Genomic DNA, 27,776 nt, shown 5'->3' with positions numbered 1-27,776 from the left:
ACAGAGCAGCCATAGAAATCTCAGGCCACGGTGGTCTCACCCGACTTCTGCTCTTTCTCATTCTTTTCTTGCAGGGGCCGCAGTGGATTTCATCCTAGATCTGAATAGAGGAGCGATGTTCCTTCAGTCTGATGGTAATTGATGGTGACGTTTGTCTACTGTCCACTTTACCGAGTAAATCCCACCAGGACTGTAGCAGGTAAAGACCCCAATATCCTCAGGTGTCCCTTCTAATGGGGGAAAGTACCAAAGAAAAACCATCATATCCTGAGAAAAAGAAAGCCTGTACATGGAGACATTGGCCTCATATATCTCCTGTCTTGGTTGTTACCAACAATCTCCTAAAAAAAAGCCTCAAACTTCTGTGTGTGAATCAGACCTGAGACCTAACGTGATAGAAGATTACAGTGCGGGGAAGACGGGAAACCTTCATATAGACGGCCGGTGGTGATGGAGTCAGTGACCGACTCTGGACAAATATGTTTCTAGAGCCATAGTAGAAGATGAAGATGTCGTCCTCATCATGAAGTAGTTATTTCTCATGTCACGTGTAATGAATATCTCCTGCAGTATTGCTAATGCCGATTCCAGTGTCGGTAAATGAGACGAGAATTAGCGTTATGGAAGATGAGTCTATGAGGAACATATTCAGCTGCCGACTCCAAGGAAGAAACTGCTTGTTGTCTGTGGCCTAAACATATATAGGTTTTATTAGTAGATGTCAGGAAAAACTAAATAATGTAAAATAATAAATCTCCTCATATGTTTCCCTTATTATCTCCAGTTATTGTATTATTACACAGGATTTTTATGATGTTACATCGGCTCATCTTCTTCTCATTCAGGTCCCTACAATATCGGATCCTCTAAGTGAAGATCTTCTATATAAGAGAATTTTCCTGATTTACCCATCAAAGATGGATATGGGTAGAGACAAGATGGCGGAAAGGATATTACACCTCACCCTAGAGATCCTCTTCCGGCTTACTGGAGAGGTGAGAAATTCTGATGACGTCACATTACATCATTCTTATCTATGGGAATAACAGATGGACAGAACTGGAGAGGTGAGGACTCTGGAAATGTATGTAGTGAGATTTATTAATGTGTCTCTCCATAACCAGGATTACACAGTAGTGAAGAAGACCTCTAGTGAGCGACATCAGGACCCTATGTCTGAGGGATTGGGAAAACCCCTGAGCCCAATCATGGGGCCTCCACCTCACCCCCTGATACATGAGGACATCAATGACCAGAAGATCCTAGAACTCACCTACAAGATGATTGAGCTGCTGACTGGAGAGGTGACACTGCTGGGAATGCTGGGACATTATACAGTAACGCTATGAAGGGATTGGGGGATGATGGTATCATTGTATGTGTCAGGTTCCTATAAGGTGTCAGGATGTCTCCGTCTATTTCTCCATGGAGGAGTGGGAGTATTTAGAAGGACACAAAGATCTGTACAAGGATGTCATGATGGAGGTTCCCCAGCCCCTCACATCACCAGGTAATAGACAGGACTAAATACACACGGCCTATAATTATCTGTATGTAAATAATGAATTCAGTCCCTGTATGTGTTTCCTCTAGATCTATCCAGTAAGAGGACAACACCAGAGAGATGTCCCAGTCTTCTTCCACAGAACTGTAAACAAGAAGATCCCAATGCTCCTCAGGATCATCAGGTAGATGGAGAGAAGGTGTCATGAGTAGTGTTGAGCATTCCGATACCGCAAGTGTCGGGTATCGGCCGATATTTGCGATATCGGAATTCCGATACCGATTTCCGATATTTACCGCATATCGGATACCGGAATCGGAAGTTCCCAGAATTCAAACTGCACGCAGTAGCCAATGAGGAATGAATGGAAGTGTGGGCACATCCTGTTTAGCATGGTGGGCATGTAACTACTGGCAAGGCTGTGATTGGCTGCTGAAATGATGTCATGATGCACTTTAAAAAACGCTTGCCGCCATTTTGCGCTCACTCTGCTGTGATTTCAGTTAGGGACAGGACGCTGTGTTCTAACTGAGGGCCAGTTGAGATAGCGAATTGCTTCATTGCGCTTTTCCCAGGCTAATTTAGCAACCGCTGTGTTCACTGTTCACCTTGCTCTTGCCTTGCAGCACTGTTTTAACAGCGTTCTGCAAGGTCTCTCTTGTGTGTGTGTGTGTGTGTGCAGCTCACTCTGTAGTCTGCGTGCAGCCATAGCCGGTTGTATTCAGCTCAGGGGGGTTCACACTGCCTCATACAGTTCTATCCATTGTCCTTTTTTGCTCATAGTGCAGCCTGCTGCACATTTTTTTTCAAATTTCCTATTAGTGGCTTTCCACCCGTCTCCAGCTAAATTGTGGAAAAACACTACATAGGATAACCTATAAGAGTGTTTTTGGGCCTTGCAGCGCCGTTTACGGCCGTATGCACGGTCTCCGTGTGAGTGAAACTCGCTCTGTAGCCCGATCTGCAGAAAAAAAAAAGTAAAGTTCACCAAACACCACTTAACACTTGTGTAGGCCACATTTTATCAATAATAAAGTCTAGTCCACACTTTACAACATTAGTGTTTCTTACACCTGTTAGGAGGAGCATTTCAGGAATAAGCACACTAAGGCCTTAATACTTTTCTGCTTATCTTTATCTGTGAACCAAGATGAAGAGGGCAGGGAGTAAGGCACGTGGGCGTGGGCGCGGAGCAGGGAGAGGATGTGGTGATTCTGTGCCTGCTGCGGGCACCGGTGACTCATCATCACCCAGTTTCAGCAGGGAACAGTCCTTCATGCGCAGCTTTGTCGGAGAGCGCCGTGCACCGCTGCTGCGTGAAGATCAAATTGAAGCCGTTGTTGGATGGATGGCAGCTAACGCATCGGCATCGACTTCAATTAGTGCCACATCCTCTCAGGCACAGACCACTGGAGACCAGCCATCTGTCTCTTCACCACCTGCCAAATTGGCCAGGCAGTCAGAGAGCCCAGGACAGGAGCCGTCTCTACTTCTGTTCTCTGAATCTCTTGACTTGGAAACGGGGCCAGCCAAGCAGCATTGGAGAAATGGAAGAAGAGGCAGTGTGCAGTGATGCCCAACAGCTTTGTCTCTCTGACTCTGAAGAGGCGGGTGGGCCAGTGCCTCCGGTGACCACAGCACAGTACGCATCTGATGATGAAACTCAGGTGCCGCTTTCTGGTGCGTACTGTGCTGCCGAGACTACCCAGGAGGAGCAGTTGGTGGCAGAGGGTAGTGGAGATGATGAGGTCCTTGACCCATCGTGGCGTGAGGAACAGGAAGGTGGTGGGAGCAGCTCTGAGGAAGAGATTCCCCGAACGGGCCAAAGAGGGAGAGGGAAGGGGAAAACTGCGGAGCCTGTAGCCTCCACTTTGGCACCCGTTTGGAGCCTGTCTCTTCCAAAAGCCAAAAAGGGCGCTCCCAAGACTTGCAGTGCCTGGTCCTCTTTTGACACAGATGCAGATGACATTTGTTTTGTCAAATGCAAGCTGTGTCATCAGAAAGTCAAAAGAGGGAAAAGTGTCAGCAACCTCAATACCACAAATATATGGAAACATGTGCGGACCAGGCACGCGGTGGAGTTACAAAAACACACTGAAGACCTAGGCCAACCAACAGCGGCAGCTACCACCTCTCCAGCTCGTGTTGCCTCTTCCTCCAGCTCACACACAGCTGGTTCGGCTTCCTCCCAGGATCGCCATGGAAGAACCTCTGGCACTGTTGTCCAGAGACCTAGTGTAATTCCACCCACAGCACCACGTTCCCAGTCATCCTCACACTCCCAGCCTAGTCTACAGCCATCGGTAGTACAGGCATGGGAGAAAAGGCGGGCATTCTCGGCAAACCACCCCCGAGCACAGGCTCTGAATGCAGGCATTGCCAAACTTCTGTCACTGGAAATGCTCTCATTCAGGCTGGTGGAGACTGACAGCTTCCGTGACTTGATGGCATTGGCAGTCCCACAGTACAAGGTGCCCAGCCGCTTTTACTTCAGCAGGCAAGCCGTCCCTGCCCTGCACAAGCATGTGGAGGGACACATAAAACACGCGCTACTGAACGCCGTCAGTAGCAAGGTCCACTTCACCACCGATGCGTGGACCAGTCAACATGGACAGGGGCGATACCTTTCCCTCACTGCCCATTGGGTTAATGTTGTTGAGCCGGGTACAGATCGTGCGAGTGGTGCAGGACGTGTCCTGCCCACTCCAAGGATTGCAGGAATCCAGTCTGTACGCATTGACTCCTCCTCATACACAAGTTCCTCAGAATCATCGCTGCAGGAGCCGTCACAGTCCACCTCCACATGGACCCATGAACGTTTACCTGTTACGACCGACATGAGCACAGCCGTGGCCAAACGTCAACAGGCCGTCTTGAAATTAGTTTCTTTGGGGAATCGAAGCCACACAGCGCAGGAGCTCTGGAATGCCATCAAGCAGGAGAGCGATGTGTGGTTTGTGCCAGCGAAATCTCCAGCCAGGCATGGTAGTGTGTGACAATGGCCGAAATCTGGTGGCAGCTTTGGCCCTTGGCAACCTCACTCACATCCCATGTCTGGCACATGTGCTCAATTTGGTTGTGCAGAGTTTTCTGAGGGACTATCCGGATCTTGATGCACTGCTGCACAAGGCCCGCCTAGAGTGTGCTCACTTGCGGCGTTCCAGCTTGGCAAGATCCCGCATTGCTGCTCTGCAGCGCCGATTTCGCCTTCCGGAACATCGCATCATATGTGACCTACCTACCAGGTGGAATTCCACGTTACATATGTTGGAGCGGTTGTGTGAACAGCAGCAAGCAGTAATGGAGTACCAGCTGCATCAGGCGCAAAGAAGTCGCAGTCAGCGCCGATCAGACTTCACAACCACAGAGTGGGCCACTATGAAGGACGTCTGCCAGGTTTTGCGTCCTTTCGATTATTCCACGCGGATGGCAAGTGCAGATGATGCACTAGTCAGCATGACTGTCCCCCTTATCTGCCTGCTTCAACAAACACTGCAAGCGTTAAGGGATGATGTTGCGGAAGAGGTGGAGGATGATGAGTCACCTTTTCCATCAGCTTCTGGAGAGTCAGCGCCACGTGGTTCCTCACAAAGGGGTAGGCAGGGGACACTTTGTGAGGAGGATGAGGAGGAGTCAATGGAGGAGGAAGAGCTCCGTCCAGAGGAGGGAGTTACACAATTGTCCAGTGGTCAGTGTGTACAGCGAGGGTGGGGTGATGAAGAGCGGGCAGAGATCATGTCTCAAGCAGGGGACAGCGTTTCTGGGCCAGTTGGCAGTCTGCAGCACATGGTTGATTTCATGTTGCAGTGCCTGAGAGACGACCGCCGCATCGACCACATTCTCAACATGCCTGATTATTGGGTGTACACCTTCCTCGATCCTCGCTACCGGGACAACATCTAAAACCTCATCCCAGCGTTGACCCGGGAGCGTAAAATGCGGGAGTACCACGACACACTGGTGAATTCCATCATCTTCTCCAGTCCAACTGAGAGGAGTGCTGCTAGTGCTTTACAAAGTAGCTCAATGCGTCGAGGCAGTGGAGGAGGCTCTGCACAAAGAGGGAGCAGAAGCAGTGCCTCTGCCCAAGGCAAGACCAGTATGGCCCAACTGTGGAAACGTTTTGTGTGCCCGCCACAAATGTCTACACCATCACCGGCGGCTCCAGTCAGCAGGAGGCAACGGTTCCGTCAGATGGTGACAAACTACATGTCTTGCCCTCTTACTGTTCTCCCAGACGGCTCTTCCCCTTTCAAGTTTTGGGTCTCTAAGCTGGATACATGGCCAGAGCTAAGCCAGTATGCATTGGAGGTGCTGGCTTGCCCTGCGGCTAGTGTCTTATCGGAACGTGTCTTTAGTGCCGCAGGTGGTGTAATAACAGACCGTCGCATGCGACTATCCTCCGATAACGTTGACCGGCTTACTTTTCTGAAGTGAACCAGGCCTGGATCTCGCAGGAATTTGCCACTCCTTTGCCTGATTAAGTAATTGGGTGTCATCCAGGTCTCCTGATGTGTTCATCTTTCTACCACCTGAACTGCAATTCCTGGGCTCCAACACCGCCAGTTGCGGCTCAGAAGTGCAGGCTGCACAGTCAAAACATACGACCCAGTGTTATTGGGTTTCAGTAACGTCAGTTGATCCCCAGCTGTGTAGCCGGCAATGTGTCCTGCGACCGCCACGCTGGCACAACAACCTAAATGTAAGGGAACCTGTCCCCCCTTCCCCCGGTGTTTGTTACTGAAAGAGCCACCTTGTGCAGCAGTAATGCTGCACAAGGAAAAGGTAGCTCTTTTAGTTTAGCTCCTTGCACACGCAGAACTTAACACTTATAAAATGTGTTCACTGATACCGTTATACCGTCCTGTAGGTGGGACTTTCCTTCGTAATGTGACGCTGCACAGCCGTCATTCCTCCCCCCTTGGTGCCGTGCGCTGCCTCCTCAGCGTTGTTTTAAGCTGTCACGGAGCCTGCGCTGTTCTGTAATCCCTTGGCCATGCCCAATTTGCGCTGCCTGTCTTCTGACATAATTTGGTGTGAGGCTGGCTGCGCCTGTGCGGCCGCGTTGCCCGAGATCCCGCCTCGCAGTGTCTTCTGATTTAATCACACTGCGGGCCTGGGATCCATGGACATGCGCAGTGCATATCTTCCCCTCAGGCTCTCGCTCATCTCCCTCCGCCTTCTTCAGACTGTGCGCCGTCAGCTGATCCCTAATAGCATGCCACGACCGTGACGCCGCACAGTCTGAAGAAGAGTGAAGGAGGGGAGTGAGAGGCGAGGATATGCACTGCGCATGCCCATGGATCCAAGGCCCGCAGTGGGATTACATTAGACGACACTGCGAGGTGGGATCTCGGGCAGCGTGGACGCACAGGCACTGACACCCTGACACCTAAATGATGTCAGAAACGGGCACCGCTAAGTGTGCATGGCCAAGGGATAACATAACAGCGCAGGCTCCGTGAAAGCTTAAAACAACGCTGATGAGGCGGCGCACAGCTCCAAGGGGATAGGAATGACAGCTGTGCTGCGTCCCATTACGAAGGAAATTCCCACCTCCAGGACGGTTTTACGGTATCAAGGGACACATTTTATAAGTGTTTACTTCTGTGTTTGCAAGGAGCATAATTAAAAGAGCAACCTTTTCCTTTTGCATCCTTAGTGCTGCACAAGATGGCTCTTTCAGCTACAAACGCCTTGGGGGGGGGGGTTTAATGGTTCCCTTTCAACTTGCTACAATCAGGCTTCGGCCTACACTCTGTTCCTCTGCTACTCGTGCTGTTCCTGGGCTCTAACACCGCCAGTTGGTGCCTGGAAGTGCTGTCTGCACAGTCAACAGTCGCTCCTCTGTTATTGGGGTTCAGTAACGTCAGCTGATCCCCAGCTGTGTGTGCGGCAATACCTCCAATCTGCTGTCCCTGGGCTCTAACACCGCCAGTTGGTGCCTGGAAGTGCTGTCTGCACAGTCAACAGTCGCTCCTCTGTTATTGGGGTTCAGTAACGTCAGCTGATCCCCAGCTGTGTATCCGGCAACGTGTCATGCGACCGCCACGCTGGCACACTAACAGACATTTACATGCCTACAGTGCAGGCTTCGGCCTACACTCTGCTCCTGCTGTCCCTGGGCTCCAACACTGCTGGTTGATGCCCGTAAGTGCTATTTGCACAGAGCCAAACACCTCGCCAATGTGTTAGTGGGGTTCAGTCACGCCTGCTGCTCCCCTGCTGTGTATCCAGCAACGTGTCATGCGACCGCCACGCTGGCACAATTAAAATGTAAGGGAACCTGTCCCCCCCCCCTAGGCGTTTGTTACTGAAAGAGCCACCTTGTGCAGCACCAATACTGCACAAGGAAAAGGTGGCTCTTTAAATTATGCTCCTTGGAAACGCTGAACTACACACTCATGTGATGTGTCCCCTCACACCGTCAAACCGTCCCGGAGGTGGGACTTTCCTTTGTAATGTGACGCAGCACAGCCGTCATTCCTACCCCCTTGGCTCCGTGCGCCGCCTCCTTAGCGTTGTTTGATTCTGTCACGGACCCTGCGCTGTTATGTTATCCCTTGGCCATGCACAGTTTGCGCTGCCCGTCCTCTGACATCATTTGTTGTCGGCCTGGCTGCGCCTGTGCGTCCACGCTGCCCGAAATCCCACCTCGCAGTGTCGTCTAATGTGATCCCACAGTGGGCCTGGGATCCATGGCCATGTGCAGTGCATATACTAGCCTCTCACTCCCCTTCTTCCCGCTTCTTCAGACTAGGCGGTGTCAGCTGATCCCTAATAGCATGCCACGGCCGTGACGCCGCACAGTCTGAAGAAGCAGGAAGGAGGGGAGTGAGAGGCGATGATATACACTGCGCATGCCCATGGATCCCAGGCCCGCAGTGGGATTACATTAGATGACACTGCGAGGTTGGATCTTGGGCAGCTTGGACGCACAGGCACTGCCAGACTGACACCTAAATGATGTCAGAAGACGGGCACCGCTAAGTGTGCATGGCCAAGGGATAACATTACAGCGCGGGCTCCGTGACAGAATCAAACAACGCTGAGGAGGCGGCGCACGGCACCAAGGGGGTTGGAATGACGGCTGTGCTGTGTCACATTACAAAGGAAAGTCCCATCTCCGGGACGGTTTAACAGTGTGAGGGGACACATTATATGAGTGTGTAGTTCAGCGTTTTCAAGGAGCATAATTTAAAGAGCCACCTTTTTCCTTTTGCAGTATTACTGCTGTACAAGATGGCTCTTTCAGCAACAAATGCCTGGGGGGGGGTTAAAGGTTCCCTTTCAACTTGCTCCAGTGCAGGCTTCGGCCTACACTCTGCCCCTACTGCAGACCCTGGGCTCTAACACCGCCAGTTGTTGCCCGGAAGTGCTAGCTGCACAGAGAAAAACACCCGCCAATGTGTCAGTGGGGTTCAGCAACGCCAGCTGTTCCCCTGCTGTGTAGCCGGCAACTTGTCCAGCACAAGCCACGCTGGCACAATAACAGACATTTTCCTGCCTCCAGTGCAGGCTTCGACCTACACTCTGCTTCTCTTTGATTCCCTCGGTTTCAACACTGTCAGTTGTCACCTGGAAGTGTTGTCTACACAGAAAAAACACTCGCTGATGTGTCAGTGGGGTTCCGCAACGCCAGCTGTTCCCCTGCTGTGTAGTCGGCAATGTGTCCAGCACAAGCCACGCTGGCACAACAGACCTAAAGCTGCCACCAGTGCAGGCTTCAGCCTACACTCTGCTTCTCTTCTGCTGACCCTGGGCTCTAACACCGCCAGTTGTTGCCCGGAAGTGCTAGCTGCACAGAGAAAAACACCCGCCATTGTGTCAGTGGGGTTCAGCAATGCCAGCTGTTCCCCTGCTGTGTAGCCGGCAACGTGTCCTGCAAACGCCACGCAGGCACCTGAACTGAAATTAAAGGGACCCTGCCCCCCCAGGCGTTTGTATGTATAACAGCCACCTTGTACAGCGGTAATGCTGCATTTGTACAAGGTGGCTCACTTTTTCTCCATGCACACGTCGAACCGAACACGTACAAAATGTGTCTCATTAGAGACCATTACATTGTCCCTGAGGTGTGACTTTCCTTTTTAAATGACATGCTGCACCCCCCTTGGTAGCGCTGGCCGTCTTCTGACATCATTGGTTGGCTGGCTGTGCCTGTGCGTCCGCCCTGCCGACACAACGACCCTCATTGTCTGATATATTTTGACTGCGAGGGTGTGATTCATGGGCATGTGCAGTGCATATGTTCGCCTGTCTTCACTCATCTCCTTCCGCCTTCTTCAGACTGTGCCGTCTCATGGCCGCGGCATGCGATAAGGGATCGGCTGAGGCCGCCCAGTCTGAAGCACGTGTAAGGACATGTGTGAGCGGCGAACATATTTACTGCGCAAGGCCATGAATCCCAGCCCTGCAGTGTGACTTTATGAAAAGACACTGCGGGTCTGGGATTCCTGGCCATCGCTAACCGCACCGGCCGACATGAAATGAGGTGAGAAGACAGGCAGCGCTCACAGCGCATGGCCAAGGGAAAACACAAGAGCGCAGACTACTGTACAGCAAATAACGACGCTTAATAGTCTGCGCCCAGCACCTAGGTGTAAATTTTGACACCTGTGCTGCGTCTCCTTAAAAAGGCAAGTCACGCCTCCAATATAGTTTGCAAGTAGAAAAATTCATAGAGCAACCTTTTACTTGTGCAGCATTAATGCTGCACAAGGTGTGGCTCTTCTAGTTTGTAACACCTGAGGGGGGGTTAAAGGTTACCTTTGAAATTGGTTCTACTAGGCTTCGGCCTACACTCTGCTCCTGCTGACCCTGGGGTCTAACACCGCCAGTTGGTGCCCGGAAGTGATGGCTGCACAGAGAAAAACACCCGCCATTGTGTCAGTGGGGTTCAGCAACGCCAGCTGTTCCCCTGCTGTGTAGCCGGCAACGTGTCCTGCAAATGCAACGCAGACACAAAACTGCCTCCAGTGCAGGCTTCGGCCTACACTCTGCTCCCCCTGCTTATCCTTTGCTCCAACACCGCTAGTTGTGGCTCTAGGAAGACAATCTTGAAAAGGTCCAAATCCGGGTTCCAGTACCGTCAGCTGGTTCTCGGCATTGTCTTTGTCATGGGTACTCCCTCGTGCCCATCCTGGGTCCAGCACCGTCAGCTGGTTCCAGGTAGTGTCAAGGTCACTTAGACGCCTATACGTTGCCCCGTCGTGTTGCGGTCGGGTTAGCCAACTCCATGGTGCCTCCAGTTTAGGAGCTTACTATGTAGGCTGCGGGAATTGGCAATCAAGGCTGGTTCTGTAGTGCCAGTAGGCCAAGCTCCCCCTGTAGGACTGTTGGTGTTCGGTAACTGTGGCAGCCTCGCGGCCTAGCTGTTCTCTCCTCTCCTGTGGACCTTCTGGTCCACATCCTGGTTCCAGCACGGTCAGCTGGTTCCGCGCAGAGCCTTTGGCTTAGGTGCCTCCTTCTGGGTATCCGAGTTCCGCCAACGCCAGGCAGTCCTTGGTAGTGCTTTTAAGCGTGGGTACCTACAGCTTTGTAACCGTGTTCCAGCACCGTCAGCTGGTCCTCGGTGCCATTGGCTCTTGCACACTTGGGCAACGCATCCGGGTTCCAGTACCGTCAGCTGGTTCTCGGCAGTGTCTTTGTCATGGGTACTCCCTCGTGCCCAGCCTGGGTCCAGCACCGTCAGCTGGTTCCGGGTAGTGTCAAGGTCACTTAGATGCCTATACGTTGCCCCGTCGTGTTGCGGTCGGGTTAGCCAACTCTATGGTGCCTCCAGTTTAGGAGCTTCCTATGTGGGCTGCGGGAATTGGCAATCAAGGCTGGTTCTGTAGTGCCAGTAGGCCAAGCTCCCCCTGTAGGACTGTTGGTGTTCGGTAACTGCGGCAGCCTTGCGGCCTAGCTGTTCTCTCCTCTCCTGTGGACCTTCTGGTCCACATCCTGGTTCCAGCACCGTCAGCTGGTTCCGGGCAGAGCCTTTGGCTTAGGTGCCTCCTTCTGGGTATCCGAGTTTCGCCAACGCCAGGCGGTCCTTGTTAGTGCTTTTAAGCGCGGGTACCTACAGCTTTGTAACCGTGTTCCAGCGCCGTCAGCTGGTCCTTGGTAGTGCCATTGGCTCTTGCACAGTTGGCCAACGCATCCGGGTTCCAGTACCGTCAGCTGGTTCTCGGCAGTGTCTTTTGCTCTTGTACCTTCTGCTCCCCATCCTGGTTCCAGTAACGTCAGCTGGTTCCGGGCAGAGCCTTTGGCTTAGGTGCCTCCTTCTGGGTATCCGAGTTCCGCCAACGTCAGGTGGTCCTTGGTAGTGCTTTTTAGCACGGGTACCTCCTGCTTAGTAACCGGGTTCCAGTAACGTCACCTGGTCCTCGGTAGTTCCATTGGCTCTTGGACCTTCGGGTAGCCATCCGAGTTCCAGTTCCATCAGCTGGTTCTCAGCATTTTCTCAGCCTTCTTGTACCTTCTGCTACATTTCCAAGTTCAAGACCCTAAAGACGACGACCCGGAAGACCACCCCTAAGATGACGACGACACCAGAGACGACAACCACTGAGATGACGATGACCCTGGAGACGACGACCCTGAATACCACCATGATGACGACGACGACGACGGCGGAGACGATGACCCTGGAGACGACGACCCTGGAGACGACGACATGGAAGACCGAGAAGCAGAAGAACAAGAGGCTGCAGAACAAAGAGCAGAAGAACATTAAGCATAACACTTAATATCAGAGCAAAAGATATTATCTAAATTATATGCAAAAGAAGACTAAGCAGTTTATGGGGGTGAGTCCGTTCTTCCTCGTGGTGCCCCTGGATAAAGCCTGATGCTGCAGGCCAAACTGAACGCGGACAAATTTAACTTTTGTGACAGGCAGAACGGAAGGTGTAATCTTCAAACTTTTATAGATAACAACTACGGGAATGCATGTCACAAATGAGAATATGATGAAGAAGTAGAATAGGAAGAATAATAATAGTTGAATAAAATGAGTATGAAGAATGTAACAAACAAAAAAAATAGGTAGAAGATGAAGAAGAAGATGAATAAGGTCAAGAAGAAGTTGATGTCAAGGATGCTGATGATGATGAAGATGAAAGTTTGGGAAAAGTAAAAAAAAAAGGTGAAGGGCGTGGAAGTAGTGAAACATCAATATCTGACAAAATAAAAAAAATCTTAACATAGTCAATATCTTTGTAACTCCGAACGTCTTAAAAAAAATAAAATTCCTGCTATTCTATTTGATTGGGTTAAACCTCTATGCCTTTAATGTCTCCGCCACCTCCCCAAATACATCCTACATTATTCTTAGTTGTTTTCCTTCATGTAGAATGAACCTACAAGGAAAGAAAGGGTTTATTTTAATTCCGATATTTTGGTCCCATTGACTTGCATTGGGATCGGGTATCGGTATCGGCGATATCCGATATTTTTTGAATATCGGCCGATCCAATCCAATACCGATACTTTCCGATATCGGAAGGTATCGCTCAACACTACTCATGAGACCTCCCCTGTGATATGTAGACGGCTGTGAAGGTCTTGTGCTCAGTCTTGTTTTATCCACCAGTATTATATGTTTTATACTTATGTAATGAGAACAGTGGAAATGGCAGGATTAGAGCTCATCATAGATGTGACTTCTCCATCTGTCTGTGACTTTTACAATATTTGTTTCAGGGTGAAGATCTAACCCATATTAATACTACAGAGACATATGTGAGGGGTGATGAGCGGTATAAAGAGGAGATTCCTACATATGACTACCCAAGTGAGTAGTAACCACTAAATGCAGAGAAGTCACAGATTCTCCTTCGTCACCAGCTGTGGCAGCTTTATCTGTGGTAGTGTGGTCCTGCCGTATCACAATTGTGTGATCATCATTTTGCCTCCCGACCACAATATTCTCCACCAAAACTGTTTAAATGACTTTGGGCATTGAAAGCCCTTTTCCCAGGACATCCTTCCTGACAGCACCACCAGGAGGTTGTCCTTCATATCCTTGATGGGGATAGGAACACAGAAGAGGTTAAATAGCCCCTCCCCACCTCCACCCTTCAGTGTTTATCCTGTCCCTATCAGGGACAGACGCAGAAAGAGGAGCACAGGCATGCGAAGATACAGTTTACCTGGGCTCCAGCTCCTGCCTCGGGGTTGGGGCAGAGGCAGAGGGCGAGATGGTATGCCCTCAGTACCGCTAATACCGCAAGAGGTCCCTCAGCAGTCGGGTGCTCCCAAATTCAGCCACATTCCCTCCGAGGACACTGGGCTGCAGTTGCTGCGCGGCACCCTATGGGCGGGCGCACTAGATGCTTGTTCCAGCGATGCGGCGCCAGTGCAGGTGGCTGGGAAGTTGCCACTCGCCGGGTCAGCGTCTCTCCAGTGCGGCGCCATGACACTGGAAGTCGCGTAGTGACGACTTCCGGGGGCGGTACTGAATGGGCTGGCGGGCGCTCCAGGAAGGGGCACGACTTCTAAGCAAAGATCCAATATCCATGGTGCGTTCCACGGGGTGCATGCACTGTCAAAAGTGACAGCGGGATCCAAACGATCAGCAGCTGTGATCGGAATGAGGACGATTCAGATGTCTTGTAGCCGGGTAAAACAGACTATTTAAGACCGACAGCACACACTGACCCAGTAAGATGGAGAGTGCTAGCCGTCCTGACGTCCAGTCCGAATCTCCCTTGGACCACGTGAGTGAGCTACGATAGCACCTTCCAAGGCAATCTATACACAGTTAGCTATAGGACCTTCCTTTTCCATATTTTCTAGGATAAGGAAACAACTAAGTGCTCCACAACAGCGGTCAAGAGAAGATCTAATAAGTGCCCATTATGCGCCACGAGACTTCCAGATGCATACGAAATAAAGCTGTGCGAGTCATGCATCGCCAAATTGCTCAAACATGAGCAAGCATCCTTATTGGATAATATACACACCATGATCAGAGAAGAGGTTTAGGCCACTATAGCTAGTACTGAACCGCCCCAGGTTCCCTCGCCTAAGAGACCCAGATGGAACATGGATCTAAGCGCCGAGGAAGGAGAAGTATCCGGCTACTCTGATCTAGACTCAGCGGAAGGCGAATCTTCCTCTGTACTTCTTTCCGGTGATCGGAAGAGTTATTTATTTTCTTCCGAAGACACGGACACCCTGTTACAGGCAGTCCAAAACACCATGAAAGTGGAAGAATCCACGGAGCCAATGACAGTCCAGAACGAAATGTTCGGAGGACTAAGGGATCGAAGAGATAGGGTCTTCCCCATGAATAATCACATATCAGCCATGATATTAGAGGAATGGGAAGATGTGGGGAAAAAACTTATAGTCCCAAAAGACTTTAAATTCTGACTTTCCTTTAATCCTGAGGATACTAAGATGTGGGAAACGGTTCCAAAAATTGACATACCAGTAGCCAGAGTGTCAAAGAAGACGGCCATCCCATTCGAAGATTCCTCAGGCCTTAAGGAGCCGATGGACAGAAGAACGGAGGATCTCCTTAAAAAATCATGCAAAGCTTCAGCGGCAATTATGAATGCTAATGTAGCGGCGACCTCAGTAGTAAGGTCAATGTATATATGGGTTGAAGAGTTAGAAATCAAATAAAAAATAAAACTCCCCGAGAGGAAATTTTAAGATCCTTACCACTGCTGAAGACCGCAACTGATTTCATGGCAGAGGAGTCCGCTTTGCAGCCAGGGGCAATGCATTGTCCAATGCCGCAAGGCGTGCGGTACGGTTAAGGTCATGGTCAGGAGACACTCAATCCAAAAATAAACTTTGCTCAATCCCATTTTCTGGTCTCCATGTATGTGGCCCAGTATTGGATGACTTACTGGACAAATCATCTGATAAGAAGAAGGCTTCCCAGAACAGAAACAAAACAAAAAGCCAGTGATCCGGAGGCCCCGATTCAATCCAAGGCAGGATTATAGTGGCAAGGGTAAAACCGGAAGCCTAAAGGAAGCAGGGGTAGAGGCTCCTTTCGTGACCAAGGTACCGGGTCAGGTAAACAATGACGGCAGGCGCATTGGAGGAAGACTTCAACGGTTCATGGAAGGATGGCAGGGTATTACCCCAAACCGTTGGATACTCCAAACAGTCTCTCTAGGGTACAAAATAAAATTTACTCAAATACCCCCCTGAAGATATTGTCTGACCCGCAGACAATCTCCAGAGGTCCATCAAAGACTTCTAGAAGACATACAAGAGCTCATACAAATAGCCATAGTTCCGGTACCCCTGTCGAACAACTCCATGGCCACTATTCCAGTCTCTTTTCTATAAAAAAGCCAGGAGGCGAGTACCGGACCATAATAAACTTAAAACCACTGAATCAGTGGGTCCTTTACAAACGCTTCAAAATGGAGACCATCAGATCCGTCATACCATTAATAAAGAAAGATTCAATAATGTGTACAATGGATCTCAAAAGTGCATATTATCATGTGCCCATTCATCCCCTACACCAGAAATACCACAGGTTCACTATAAAAGACCGAGGGGAAATTCTTTATTTCCAGTTTCAGTGTCTGCCATTCGGACTCTCATCAGCTCCGAGAATCTTCTTGGGGGTGATTCTGGACTCAGAGAAAAAGTATTCATTTCTTCCAGCTCACGAAAAAGTATTCATTTCTTCCAGCTCACAAACGTCTAGCCGTCTCACGAGAAGCTCTGATGTTGGGAAAAAGACAGTACACCACTATCAGGAAGGCCATGAGACTACTGGGCCTGATGACCTCATGCATTCCGTGCGTCCAGTGGAGCCAGTTCCACTCAAGGGGATTACAGCGATTACTTGCCAGATGGGATGGAAAACAGACGTAATTGGACGACAAAATATCCTTAACCATAGAAGGAAGATGCTCCCTGTCCTGGTGGATCAACATCTCAAATCTGCAGCAGGGCAAAATCTGGCGAGTGTCTCCATGCATAAATATAACTACGGACGCAAGTCTCAGTGGCTGGGGAGCTCATATAGAAGGTCGTTATCTTCAGGGAACATGGCCCTCATGGATAAGCGACAGCTCCTCAAACTTCAGAGAACTCAGAGCAGTTTGGGAAGCACTGAGCAGATCTCAGCAACAGCGCAATGACCTTCACGTCAGAATATTCTCCGACAATTCAACTACAGTCTCTTTCATCCTACATCAAGGAGGTCCAAGACATCGTCATCTTCAAACGTAATATTCTCTTGGGCCGAACTCAATGTAAGATCCCTAATGGCGGTATATTTGAAGGGCGACAGAAACCAAGTAGCAGATTTTCTCAGCAGGAAGAAAATCCAACCCACAGAGTGGGCCTTAAATCAAGAAGTCTTTCTACATCTTACCGACATCTGGGCTTCCCAGAGATAGATTTATTCGCTTCAAGGATAAATTAAAAAACAAGACGGTTCTTTTCACTAAATCCAGGAGACAACCCGACATCAGTGGACGCCTTAGCCCACGATTGGGATATGGAACTGGCTTATGCCTTCCCTCCACTGCCCTTAATTCCGAGAGTTCTACGGAAGATTCAGGAGAGTCTGACAACGGTTATTCTAATAGCGCCGTACTGGCCCAGGAGAAGCTGGTTTCCAGTACTAAAGCAGATGGCTGTGGAAGATCCAATCCTTCTACCACTACAACAAAATCTCCTGACACCGGGCCCTCTTGTTCATCACAATCTATAATTCCTACAGCTTTCAGCCTGGATCCTGAGAAGGAAATGCTAAAATTGAGAGGCCTCTCGGGATCAGTCATATCTACCTTACAAAAGAGTAGGAAGCCAGTCACTTCAGCCATATATCTTAACCCCTTAAGCCCTGAGGGTGGTTTGCACGTTAATGACCGGGACAATTTTTACAATTCTGACCACTGTCCCTTTATGAGGTTATAACTCTTTAACGCTTCAACGGATCCCAGTGATTCTGACATTGTTTTCTTGATACATATTGTACTTCATGATAGTGGTAAAATTTCTTTGATATTACTTGCGTTTATTTGTGGAAAAAAAACGGAAATTTGGTGAAAATTTCGCATTTTCCAACTTTGAATTTTTATGCCCTTAAATCACAGAGATATGTCACACAAAATACTTAATAAGTAACATTTCCCACATGTCTACTTTACATCAGCACAATTTTGGAAACAAAAATTTTTTTTTGTTAGGGAGTTATAAGGGTTAAAAGTTAACCAGCAATTTCTCATTTTTACACCTTTTTTTTTTTTAGGGACCACATCACATTTTAAGTCATTTTGAAGGGTCTATATGATAGAAAATAACCAAGTGTGACACCATTCTAAAAACTGCACCCCTCAAGGTGCTCAAAACCACATTCAAGAAGTTTATTAACCCTTCAGGTGTTTCACAGGAATTTTTGGAATGTTTAAAAAAAATGAACATTTAATTTTTTTTCACAAAAAATTTACTTCAGCTCCAATTTGTTTTACTTTACCAATGGTAACAGGAGAAAATGGATCCCAAAAGTTGTTGTACAATTTGTCCGGAGTACCCCGATACCCCTTATGTGGGGGTAAACCACTGTTTGGAAGAGCTCGGAAGAGAAGGAGCGCCATTTGACTTTTCAATGCAAAATTGGCTGGAATTGAGATGGGACCCCATGTTGCATTTGGAGAGCCACTAATGTGCCTAAACATTAAAACCCCCCACAAGTGACACCATTTTGGAAAGTAGACCCCCTAAGGAACTTATCTAGATGTGTGGTAAGCACTTTGACCCACCAAGTGCATCACAGAAGTTTATAATGTAGAGCCGTAAAAATAAAATATATTTTTTCACAAAAATGAACTGTTCTCTCCCAATTTTTTATTTTCCCAAGGTTACCAGAAGAAATTGTACTCCAAACGTTGTTGTTCAATTTGTCCTGAGTACGTTGATACCCCATATGTGGGGGTAAACCACTGTTTGGGTGCATGGCAGAGCTCGAAAGGGAAGGAGCGCCGTTTGACTTTTCAATGCAAAATTGGCTGGAATTGAGATGGGACACCATGTTGCGTTGGTGATCCCCTGATGTGCCTAAACATTGAAACCCCCCACAAGTGACACCATTTTGGAAAGTAGACCCCTAAGGAACTTATCTAGATGTGTGGTGAGCACTTTGACCCATCAAGTGCTTCACAGAAGTTTATAACGCAGAGCCGTGAAAATAAAAAATCATTTTTTTCCCCACAAAAATGTTTTTATAGCCCCCCTCAATTTTTATTTTCCCAAGGGTAACAAGAGAAATTGGATCCCAGAAGTTGTTGTCAAATTTGTCCTGAGTACGCTGATACCCCATATGTTGGGGTAAACCCCTGTTTGGGCGCACAGGAGAGCTCAGAAGGGAAGGAGCACTGTTTTACTTTTTCAACGCAGAATTGGCTGGAATTGAGATCAGATGCCATGTAGCGTTTGGAGAGCCCTGATGTGCCTAAACAATGGAAACTCCCAATTCTAACTGAAACCCTAACCCAAACACACCCCTAATCCCAACCACACCCCTAACCCTAACCACACCCCTAATTTCAACACACCCCTAACCCTAATCCCAACCATAACCCTAACCACACCCCTAAGCCTGACACACCCCTAACCCTAATCCCAACCGTAAATGTAATCCTAACCCTAGCCCCACCCTAACCCTAACACTAATGGGAAAATAGAAATAAATACATTTTTTTAATTTTTTTATTTTTCCCTAACTAAGGGGATGATGAAGGGGGGTTTGATTTACTTTTATAGTGGGTTTTTAGCGGATTTTTATGATTGGCAGCTGTCACACACTAAAAGATGCTTTTTATTGCAAAAAATATTTTTTTGCGTTAACCACATTTTGAGAGCTTAATTTTTCCATATTTTGTTCCGAGGTCTTGTTTTTTGTGGGACGAGTTGACTTTTTATTGGTAACATTTTTGGGCATGTGACATTTTTTGATTGCTTTTTATTCCGATTTTTGTGAGGCACAATGACCAAAAACCAGCTATTCATGAATTTCTTTGGGGGGGGGGGCGTTTATACCGTTCGGCCTTCGGTAAAATGGATAAAGCAGTTTTATTCTTCGGGTCAGTACGATTACAGCGATACCTCATTTATATCATTTTTTTATGTTTTGGCGCTTTTATACGATAAAAACTATTTTATAGAAAAAAGAATTATGTTTGCATCGCTTTATTCTGAGGACTATAACTTTATTATTTTTTCGCTGGTGATGCTGTGTGGCGGGACAAGATGATGTTTTCAGCGGTACCATGGTTATATCGTCGCGTGCTATTCCACTTTTTGTTCAGCGGTATGATAATAAAGCGTTGTTTTTTGCCTCGGTTTTTTTTTTTACGGTGTTCACTGAAGCGGTTAACTAGTAGGACAGTTTGATAGGTCAGGTTGTTACAGACGTAGCGATACTAAATATGTGCACTTTTATTGTTTTTTGTTTATTATTTAGATAAAGGAATGTATTTATGGGAACAATATTTTATTTTTCTTTATTTAGGAATTGTTTTTTACACATCTAAATATTTTTTTTTTTACTTTATAACATTGTCCCAGTGGCATCATGTTATAAGGTCAGATCGCGATGCGTCCCTAAGCCCCTGGAACACTGCTATCATGTTTGATCGCAATGTGCCGGGGGCAGTTCGTGACCGCTCCTGGCACATAGTGCCGGATGTCAGCTGTGATAGTCAGGGGGGAGCTTAAGGGGGGGAGCGTGGCCGATCGCTATGACATACTATCCCATTCCTGGGAATTAAGTCCCAGGTCACCTTGACGGGATAGTACGTCATATGGGATTAAGGGGTTAAAGTCTGGAAAAAAATCTGCTCATATTGTACAGGCCCAATTTCCCTTAAACAGGAACCTGATATTCCTCAAATCTTAGATTTTCTTAAGGCTGGCTTTGACAAGGGTCTAAAGCCCGTGACCCTAAAAGTACAAATCTCGGCTCTGAGCTTCTTTGATTGCCCGCTGGCAGAACACCCTTGGGTGGTAAGGTTTATTAGAGCCACAATATGTAGCTCCAACCCTCCTTGGGACCTAAATTTAGCCCTGAATAATTTACGGGAAAATCCTTACGAACCCCTAGATCAAGAAGATCTCAGTTCGGTAACAATTAAATAGTGTTTCAGGTGGCGATAACCTCAGCCAGACGTATAGGGGAAATTCAAGCCCTTTACATAAAAGACCCATATCTAAGGATATAGGATGACTGTATCATTCTTAAGCTAGATCCAGCCTTCCTTCCAAAGGTAGTAACTGACTTTCATAGGAGCCAGGAAATAATACTGCCCACCTTCTGTCAGGACTATCAAAACGAGAACGAACGTGCACTCCATTCTCTGGATGTTAAAAGAACAGTCCTACAATACCTGAAACTCACAGAAGGCTGGAGATTAGATTCACATCTCTTCGTCCAGATGGCAGGGAAAAATAGAGGAAGGCACTAAAAGCCACCTTAGCTAGGTGGAAAAAAACTAGCCATTTCCACAGCATACTCCTCAGCAGGAAAAATTCCGCGCGAAGGACTTAAGGCCCACTTGCTGAGAGCAGTCTCGGCTTCTTGGGCAGAGAGTGCATTGGCTTCCATGGATCAAATTTGCAGGGCCACGACTTGGTCCAAAATAGATACTTTCTGTAGACATTACAAACTGGACGTTCTGTCAAACCAACAGACGGCCTTTAGGAGGAAAGTCCTCCAAGCAGTAATCCCGCCCTAATAGTACTTATTTGGTACTTCTGGTGGTGCTGTCAGGAGGGACGTCCTGGAAAAGTAGGAATTAGTCCTACCAGTAATGTAATTTCCAGGAGTCCATCCTGACAGCACCCCTTATATTCCCTCCCATATATTTCCTATCTGATGTGGTGTAAAACATTTGTAATGGAAATTTAATAAAATGGCGTTGCATCCATCCTGGTGTGGTACTTGGAAAAGACACTGAAGGGTGGAGGTGGGGATGGGCTATTTAACCTCTTCTGTTTTCATATCCTTGATAGGGACAGGAAGGAAAACTTCCTGGTGGTGCTGTCAGGATGGACTCCTGGAAATTACATTACTGGTAGGACTAATTCCTACTTTCTATAGATCTTAACATCTGGAGGATCCACCTACCCCTTGGGGTTAGAAGATGCTGACCCTTACCTGCCCAGATCTGTAAACTACAAAGTCAAGACGGCGTACGTAGAATGTGCTGACAAGTTAGAAAATCACTGGAAGAAATATATTATGATGGGTCTGTAAGAGAAAGCGGAGGGTAATGATGCTGTTGGCTTCCTAGATCCCTGATATCGTATTGGATGAATCTCCCTCCCCTCCCTTCTGTGTTGCTGAATGTGCTCATATGGTCCCTACAAGACCAGGTCCAGTCTTTCTGGCCAAACTTTGCTTTTAGGATCGACAACATTGAATGTGCTGTGAGGCCAAGTGTGAATTTCTGTACAATAACAGAATTTCCCTTTATCCTGACTTTTACATTTCTATTAAAACCAACTAACTTCAAACAGGATTGTGATAAACTACATACAAAATACATTACACCTGTACCATGATAGATCTCTAAGCTGTGCGTCTGTGCGTGGCTGATGGCTGTAATATACATTTATTCACCCCTGCAGGAGATGTGTTGTCAAGGCTCGAGACCTGGTTTCATGGATTCACTCCACGTCATAAATTACATATGTTTTTATTCTGTCCTTTTTTTACCTGTTCATTCTGTATGATAGTTTTATTGTGGTGGGATCGGCCTGTCTCACTTATGTGAGTGTGTAACTAATAGTCTTAAAAAAGCTCTCCATCGCCTCTTCCAAATGCCTAAGGTCTAAATTTAAAGTGAACCTGTCAGCAGGATTGTGCACAGTAACCTACAGACACTGAGAGGTCGGCGCCATTATACTGATTACTATGATACCTGGTGATGAAATCTGTCTTGTGGTTGTTGTTTAATATTTATTTGTAGTTTTTTTAGTGAGATTCTCGTGCTTTGTAGCGGGGCTGTGGATGTGGATTTATGTTCTATGATTACATATGCATCGGTATTGGCTTATGACAGGTTACTGATCCCTCAGTGACCTGACCCCTATTTTACATAATTCATATATTAGTGTTGATATTATTGTTGATAATGCCTATAATATTGTGACACCGGCGGCGCCTGTCCAGTAGCATCTATCTCTTACTTATAGATGCTACTACGCAGGCGCTGCCATAGACGGTGACATTTTGCTGGATTGGTTTATAGAAACCCTGTTGATTTTCAACAGCCTTTGAGCCACTAAGGGTATGTGCACATGTTGCAGATTTGATCTATCTATCTATAGATTTATCTATCTATCTATAGATCGATAGATAGATAAATACCAAGCCCGATATTTAGTAATAAACATAATTAAACGGTACATAAAAAGTGAAATAAAGACACACACACAATCTGCTTTAGGCCGGGGTCACACTTGTGAGAAACTCGCAAGAGTCTCGCACCTCGATACCCGGCACTGGAGCGGTCAGCTGCATAGAAATACATGGAGCTGCACGCTCCAGTCCCGAGTATTGATGCGAGAGACTCGTGCGAGTTTCTCACAAGTGTGACCCCGGCTTTAAACGCAATATGTTTAATTTATTTTAAAAAATGGGTTGGGCTCCCGCGCGATTTTCTGCACCAGAGAGGAGAAGCCAGCGACTAGGGGCTGATGTTTATAGCCTGAAAATGGATAGCTTGGGAAGGGGTTAATACCCATGGATCTTATTATGAATATTAGCCCGCAGCTGTATATTTAGCTTTACTGGCTATTAAATTAGGGGGACCACCCCAAAAAACAACATGGGGTCCCCCTATAATTAATAGCCAGAAAAGGCTATGCAGACAGCTGCGGGCTGATATTCATAGCCTAGGAAGGAGCCATGGGTATTGCATCCCCCTTCCCCCCTACCCCCGGCTACAAACACTAGCTCTCAGCCGCCCCAGAAATGGCACATCTATAAGATGCTTCAATTCCGGCACTTAGCCTCTCTTCCCACTGCTCTGTAGTGGTGGCATATGGGGTAGTGGTTGGGGGTTGATACCACTTTTGAATTGTAAGGTGACATCAATCTGGCTTAGTAATGGAGAGTCATCAATAAGATACCTATCCATTACTAATGCAGTAGTTGTTAATGGGTTAAATAAACAAAGATCGTCGTCGGTCGTTCGTTAATACATGGATTACATTGGATCAGGGAGTATACTGTTGGTTTTTTATTTTAATTTTTTTTTTTTACAGGTGATTGAAGGCTTCAGGGACTAGATGTATCGTGAGTATGTACTGTATGTGTATATGTGTTTGTTTTTTTTATACACTTGAACACAGTAGCCAGATGATGGGACTATTACTGTCCCATCATCTGGCTTCCTGTCACTGTAGCAGGCATAGTCCAATCGGAAGATGCCTGCCTGCCTACACACACACACACACACCATCCGGCTTCCTGTCACTGTAGCAGGTGGCATAGTCCGATCGGAAGATGCCTACACACACACACACCCGCAGAGCCACACACACACACACATATCCCCGCAGAGCCACACACACACACACACACACATAGCCCCGCAGAGCCACACACACACAGATACACACAAACACTCGCACACAGACACGCACATCTCCGTACACACAGTCTCCACCCACACACTCTTCCCTCTCCGATCTGCAGCGTTTCTCGCAGGCACATCCGCAGATCTTTTTTAGGCTATATACACACGTTGCAGATTTGACTGTGGAATTTTCTGTGCAGATTCTGCATTTCTTGGCAGAAAACGCAGGTCAGAATCTGCACCTTTTTTTGGTATGTGCACACATTGCAGATTTTTGTGCGGATTTCTTCCTTTTTTTTAACCCTGCAGATTTCTATTATGGAATGGATGCAGAAACGCAGCAGATCTGCAAAAATAATTACATAGTAACATAGTAACATAGTTAGTAAGGCCGAAAAAAGAAATTTGTCCATCCAGTTCAGCCTATATTCCATTATAATAAATACCCAGATCTACGTCCTTCTACAGAACCTAATAATTGTATGATACAATATTGTTCTGCTCCAGGAAGACATCCAGGCCTCTCTTGAACCCCTCGACTGAGTTCGCCATCACCACCTCCTCAGGCAAGCAATTCCAGATTCTCACTGCCCTAACAGTAAAGAATCCTCTTCTATGTTGGTGGAAAAACCTTCTCTCCTCCAGACGCAAAGAATGCCCCCTTGTGCCCGTCACCTTCCTTGGTATAAACAGATCCTCAGCGAGATATTTGTATTGTCCCCTTATATACTTATACATGGTTATTAGATCGCCCCTCAGTCGTCTTTTTTCTAGACTAAATAATCCTAATTTCGCTAATCTATCTGGGTATTGTAGTTCTCCCATCCCCTTTATTAATTTTGTTGCCCTCCTTTGTACTCTCTCTAGTTCCATTATATCCTTCCTGAGCACCGGTGCCCAAAATTGACATGGTCCTTTTTTTGAATCTGCTGCGTTTTCCGTAAAGATTTTTCTGCACCATTATTTACACCGCATTTTTTTCTGCCATTGATTTACATTGTACTGTAAATCACTTGCGGATCTGCAGCGTTTCTGCGTGGAAAAAAAAAGCTGCAGTTCTGCAGGAAATCTGCAACGTGTGCACATACCCTTAAACCTGCAGCTTTGCTGAGGATTGGCCTGACACAATGGAAGTCAATAGGTGCAGAAATGCTGCAAATCTGCAAAAAGAATTGACATGCTGCGGAAAAAAACTGTAATTCCGGGCATTTTTTTCCCCAGCATGTGCACAACAAATGTCAATTTCACATTGACTAATATTGCTTGTGCACTACACTGCGGATTTGATGCAATTCTGCGCGTCCAAAAACCCTGCGGATCCGCATCAAAATCCGCAGCATGTGCACATAGCCTAATGTTTTTCCATTCACATATGATGGACCTGTTTGGACTTATTTTTTGTGAGATAAGAATTGGTATTATTTTTTGCGAGATAAGAATTGGTATTATTTTTTGCCTGCATAACATTGATTGGTTTCTTTTTATTCTATATTTGGGTGGCAGAATGAACAAACAGTTGAACACCACACACAACTGGTTCATCTAATAAGGTTTTCTATTAGACTGTGAACTGTCATTGTCTTGGTAAATAATTAAAGTTTTTTACATAGCTTGCCATTTTTATGGACTGTTTAATTAGAAATGATCAAAAATATAAAACTCAAGGATATTTTATTAAAAAATATTTTTTTTTTATCTTAGCAGATGACTGTACCAGGAGATCAGAAGGACAGCTGACATCTTCAGTTTTTAAATCTGATGATCTTGAGATCCTACAAGATACAAATGAAGTGAATACTATTACTCCAGATATAACATCATCCATTCACAGCAAAGATCTGTCAGCTGATCCTTTGAAACAGGTCCCTTCTTCTGATTCACTACTGACTACTAAGGGTAATCAAAGTCACAAAAGAGGCATTAAAAAAGAAACTGGTCCTAAAGCAAAGAAGTCATTTTCATGTTCAGAATGTGGGAAATATTTTACATGCAAATCACATTTTGTTACTCACCAGAGAAAGCACACAGGGGACAGACCTTTTTCATGTTCAGAATGTGGAAAATGTTTTAAATGGAAAAGAAGTCTTGTTACACACCAAAGAACTCACACAGGAGAGAAGCCATTTTCCTGTTCAGAATGTGGGAAATGTTTTAATTGTAAATTAAATTTGGTTACGCACCAGAGAACCCACACAGGGGAGAAGCCGTTTTCCTGTTCAGAATGTGACAAATGTTTTATCCAGAAATCAGATTTGGTTAGGCACCAGAGAACCCACACAGGGGTGAAACCTTTTTCCTGTTTAGAATGTGGGAAATATTTTATCCAGAAAGCAGATTTGGTTAAGCACCATAGAACCCACACAGGGGAGAAACCTTTTTCCTGTTTAGAATGTGGGAAATATTTTATCCAGAAATCAGATTTGGTTAAGCACCAGAGAACCCACACAGGAGAGAAGCCTTTTTCCTGTTCAGAATGTGAGAAATGTTTTAGCTGGAAATCAGATTTGGTTAGTCACCAGAGAACTCACACAGGGGAGAAGCCTTTTTCATGTTCAGAATGTGGGAAATGTTTTAACCAGAAAACGCTTCTTGTTACACATCGGAGAACTCACACAGGGGAGAAACCTTTTTCATGTTCAGAATGTGGGAAATGTTTTAAATGGAAAACAAATCTTGTTACACACCAAAGAACTCACACAGGAGAGAAGCCATTTTCCTGTTCAGAATGTGGGAAATGTTTTAATTGTAAATTAAATTTGGTTACGCACCAGAGAACCCACACAGGGGAGAAGCCGTTTTCCTGTTCAGAATGTGGAAAATGTTTTATCCAGAAAGCAGATTTGGTTAGGCACCAGAGAACCCACACAGGGGAGAAACCTTTTTCCTGTTTAGAATGTGGGAAATATTTTATCCAGAAATCAGATTTGGTTAAGCACCAGAGAACCCACACAGGAGAGAAGCCTTTTTCCTGTTCAGAATGTGGGAAATGTTTTAGCTGGAAATCAGATTTGGTTAGTCACCAGAGAACTCACACAGGGGAGAAGCCTTTTTCATGTTCAGAATGTGGGAAATGTTTTAACCAGAAAACTCTTCTTGTTACACATCGGAGAACTCACACAGAAGAGAAGCCTTTTTCCTGTTCAGAATGTGAGAAATATTTTAACCAGAAAGCGCATCTTGTTAGACATCAGAGCAGTCACACAGGGGAGAAGCCTTTTTCATGTTCAGAATGTGGGAAATGTTTTAACCAGAAAGTGCATCTTGATAAGCACCAGAGAACTCACACAAAGGAGAAGCCTTTTTCATGTTCAGAATGTGGGAAATGCTTTAATCGGAAAGAGCATCTTATTAGACATCAGAGCAGTCACACAGAGGAGAAGCCGTTTTCCTGTTCAGAATGTGGGAAATGTTTTAATCGGAAAGAGCATCTTTTTAGACATCAGAGCAGTCACACGGAGGAGAAGCCTTTTTCCTGTTCAAAATGTGGTAAATGTTTTAACCTGAAAGAGCGTCTTGTTAGACATCAGAGCTGTCACACAGAGAAGCCTTTTTAATTTTCTTAATGTGGGAAACATTTTACTTAGAAATCAACTGTTAATAAACATCAAAGATGTCACATGGGGGAGAAGCTTTTTTACGTTCATAATGTTGGAATAGTTTTAACCCCTTACCGACATCGGACGTACTATACAGTCCGATGTCGGCTCCCCTGCTTT

At 46.6% G+C, this 27,776-nt stretch overlaps 2 protein-coding genes across 2 annotated transcripts; both read left to right on the top strand.

The window, feature by feature from the left end:
• On the top strand, positions 1–26,207 carry LOC138663488 (gastrula zinc finger protein XlCGF66.1-like). The gene is made up of 8 exons (XM_069749728.1): positions 1–199; positions 846–995; positions 1,125–1,304; positions 1,387–1,510; positions 1,594–1,688; positions 13,193–13,283; positions 23,747–23,781; positions 25,762–26,207. The coding sequence occupies exons 2-7, from the start codon at positions 918–920 to the stop codon at positions 23,752–23,754; spliced, it is 576 nt and encodes a 191-aa protein (XP_069605829.1). The 5' UTR covers positions 1–199; positions 846–917; the 3' UTR covers positions 23,755–23,781; positions 25,762–26,207.
• Positions 23,771–27,658, top strand: LOC138666480 (zinc finger protein 84-like). The gene is made up of 6 exons (XM_069754698.1): positions 23,771–23,777; positions 26,005–26,217; positions 26,311–26,451; positions 26,593–26,880; positions 27,097–27,546; positions 27,645–27,658. Exons 1-6 carry the CDS (start codon positions 23,771–23,773, stop codon positions 27,656–27,658), a joined length of 1,113 nt encoding a protein of 370 aa, XP_069610799.1.
• The last annotated feature ends 118 nt before the right edge of the window (positions 27,659–27,776 follow it).

This window comes from Ranitomeya imitator, chromosome 2, assembly GCF_032444005.1.
Source record: "Ranitomeya imitator isolate aRanImi1 chromosome 2, aRanImi1.pri, whole genome shotgun sequence".
In the NCBI taxonomy this organism is placed as follows: domain Eukaryota; kingdom Metazoa; phylum Chordata; class Amphibia; order Anura; family Dendrobatidae; genus Ranitomeya; species Ranitomeya imitator.
The sequence above is the reverse complement of the archived record's forward strand: the minus strand, read 5'-3'. Positions and strand labels throughout refer to the sequence as shown.